Source organism: Acanthisitta chloris, unplaced genomic scaffold, assembly GCF_000695815.1.
Source record: "Acanthisitta chloris isolate BGI_N310 unplaced genomic scaffold, ASM69581v1 scaffold28143, whole genome shotgun sequence".
NCBI classification, from domain to species: domain Eukaryota; kingdom Metazoa; phylum Chordata; class Aves; order Passeriformes; family Acanthisittidae; genus Acanthisitta; species Acanthisitta chloris.
The window spans coordinates 3894-6997 of record NW_008665825.1 but is presented as its reverse complement, the minus strand read 5'-3'; the positions used below and the strand labels follow the sequence as shown (position 1 = coordinate 6997).

The 3104-nt window shown below is 54.4% G+C and overlaps 1 protein-coding gene across 1 annotated transcript in view; it reads left to right on the top strand.

Annotated features, from left to right (window-relative positions):
• GALNT5 (polypeptide N-acetylgalactosaminyltransferase 5) overlaps nt 1-2636 on the top strand; it is an 8395-nt gene extending 5759 nt beyond the window's left edge. The window contains exons 8-10 of the mRNA XM_009071902.1: nt 308-388; nt 1388-1549; nt 2490-2636. Coding sequence (XP_009070150.1) covers nt 308-388; nt 1388-1549; nt 2490-2636 — 390 coding nt within the window. The remainder of the gene's footprint in view (nt 1-307; nt 389-1387; nt 1550-2489) is intronic.
• The last annotated feature ends 468 nt before the right edge of the window (nt 2637-3104 follow it).

Genomic DNA, 3104 nt, shown 5'->3' with positions numbered 1-3104 from the left:
GTTCAGCTCTGCCTCCACAAGCCTCTCCGTGAGTGACCGTGGAGATTCAGGCTCTCTCTCCTCCACCACAGAATCCCAGGGTGGAGGGGTTGAAAGTGACCTTCAAGCCCATCTCATCCCACCCCTTCCACTAGCCCAGGGTGCTCCAAGCCAAACAGCCTGGCCTGGAACAGCCTTCTCTGCCTCGCTCAGTGATGTGGACAGTATTAACAGAGCCCTGGGAATCCAGAGGTTAAGTGCAGTATAACAGCCTCTCCCCTTTCCTGGGAATTTATGTCTAAACTTGCATTTTGCTGCTGTTTTCCAGCTCGTTAACATGGCCCTGGCAGGATGTGTCACTGTGGAAGGCACCACTCTGGTTTTTGAGGAGTGTGACGTGAACAACGCGGTAAGGACCTGCTCACCGAGTGTGCCGCGCTGCTCCGAGCGCACGCGTGGAGCTCCTGGCCCCGTGGTGACCTGGGCACACCTGGGAGCTAACACAGCCCTTCCCACCTGGGGACATGGCCAAGCAGTGCCTGGGAGCAGCGAGGGCCAGGAATTACCTGTTGGCACAGCCTGTAGCCAGGCAGCAGCTTGGAACGGCTGGAATAAGAAAGTTTGATAAATCCATAAGCCTGCACAGGAAAACAGGGAGAAACATTTAAATAGCAGCCTGTGCTTTGTGTGCTGCTGCAAAACATCCAGCTGCACTCAGGGCTAGAGGGGAAGCAGCTACTGTGGACATCTTTCCCTTCGTTGAAGCCCCTTCTAGTGCCTCGAGGGGCTCCAAGAGACCTGGAGAGAGACTTTGGACAAGGGCCTGGAGTGACAGGATGAGGGGGAATGGCTTGACACTGACACAGGGTTAGATGCGATATTGGGGAGGAATTGTTCCCTGTGAGGGTGCTGGGAGTGTTCCAGCCCAGGCTGGATGGGGTTGGGGCACCCTGGGCTGATGGGAGATGTCCCTGCCCAGGGCAGAGGGATGGAACAGAATGGGCTTTAAAGTCCCTTCCAACGCAAACCATTCTGGGATTCCGTGATTCCTTCCTAGGCAGTGTTTTTTTAGGCAATTCCCTGCTGATTGCTCCCTGCTCTGGCAGAGACCAGTACATGGTTACGAACGGGGGTTTATCCCTGGGCACAGCCAGGGGAGGTGGCAGGGCAGAGGGCATGCAGCAATTGGGTCTGGGGTCTGGACTGCTGCAGCAGGAGTCACTCCCAGAGCTGGTGCTGGTGCTGTCCTGAGCTCTTTAGCCCTGCAAATCCACGGGAAAGGCATTGCCATGGCTCAGCTTTCCTCAGACCTGGTCCTGGGTGAGGGCAGGGGAAGGCAATCAGCCAGGATGGCTCAGCCCGCGGTGGAGCCTGATGGGTCACAGCTCTCCCTGCTCTCTCCCCACAGAACCAGAAGTTCAACTACACCTGGCTGAGGCTGATCCAGCACGGTGAGCTCTGCCTGGCCCCGTCGGGCGTCGTGGGAGCCCTGGGCCTGCGCCGCTGCCAGGGCAGGAGCCTCAGCCTGGCCTGGCTCCACGGGTCCCTGGCCACTGTCCAGCCAGGGCTGGTGAGTGACCTCCCGGGCTGGGCAGCGTTCAGCCTCGGTGCCAGCACACAGGCAGGCAGTGGAGCCCAGCACAGGGTACCCCGACCCTCTGGCCTCCACCTTGCCAAAGTTCAGCCTTGGTCCCTGGCTCCTCTGCCTTCCTCCTGCCTCCCTGCTGTGTTGGTCCAAGTGCTGAGCTCCCGTGCCAGGCTGGGGCACTCTGGCTGTGCTGGCTCTGCAGCAGTAACAAAAAGTCCTGGCTTTACACAGAAACCATCGATAGCACTTACAGGGAGATGACTCAGTATTGATTGGCTCTGAGCTCACAGTGGTTTTTAAAGAAAGCATTTAGGGAAAGGAAAAGGATGGATACTTACATTAACTGCCTGCACTGCACAAAGCGAGGGTCAGGGCTGTATCTGTCAGCCTGGTCTAGCAGTTGTCAAAAATGCTCCAAAATGGCATAGTTTATATTTGAGAAAAAAATGCTCTTCATTTAAAAAAAGAAAAATGTAGCTAAGTTACATATTTATCATGTCGACGAGTTCCTCTTTAGGCTGAAAAAACAGAAGTGTTGAAGGCCAGCACACCACAGGCCCTCCGTGGGTGTTTGGGGAGAAACACAGGAGAATTGTCATCCACTTACTGAAAACTCTGAAATTCTCATTTCACTTCGTGAGAAATCCATGAAAATGTCCAGGGAGCTCCATTCCCAGAGAAGGAAAAGCCAGGAAGCACAGCAGGTGTGGCATGATCCTGGCTCAGCAGCAGGTATGGGCGTGGATCCCACCCTATAAGTCAGCAAAGGGATCTCATGTGTTAAGGACATGCCAAAAAAGGGCACACCATAAGGAATGGAGATTTCTCAGAGGGAAAATAGAGCTGCTGCTGCTGCAGGAGTCCTGAAGCCTGAGCCCCCTAAAGCCTGAGCCCCCCTGAGCTCTCCCTCTCTCCCCTGCAGACCGACCACATCATCTCTGAGCACCAGCACCTCCCGCAGCCAGCTTGCTTGGAAGTGGATCCCTCTTACAGAGCCCTGAGGGTGAAGGCCTGTGACTCCACAAACCCTTATCAGAAGTGGCAGTTTGGCAGTTACCATGCAGTCTGAGGGGAGCCCAGTTGCACCAGAACCACTGTGAGCTCGACCAGGACATCTGTGCAGCTGTGAGAGCAATCACCAAACTGGAAGTGTGTTTCCAAATGACAACTGAAATCTGTGATTTAAACCAGCGTTCTGAGGGATCTGGATCCTGAGAGCAGCACGTCTGTTTTGACAGTGCCTGAACAGATCCACCTGGTTCTCCCTCATTGGGGGAGACTTCAGCTAAATCCCATCCTACTGTAAGCAAACATCCCTCAATTCCCCACAGCAGCGGCATAAGCTCCAGAAATACTTCCCATGGCCCTGTAGGTCTATAAGAAGCAAATTGGGTTACTTATTCACAGGCAAGTTTCTTGCTCACTGTGAAACTCTGTCTCCAAAAGCCATGACCAGCCATTGACAGGATGGATTCAATGGCAGAATAAATTTTGTGTGCCAGGGCAGTGAGACCCAGTAACATCAGTGCGTCCCAGC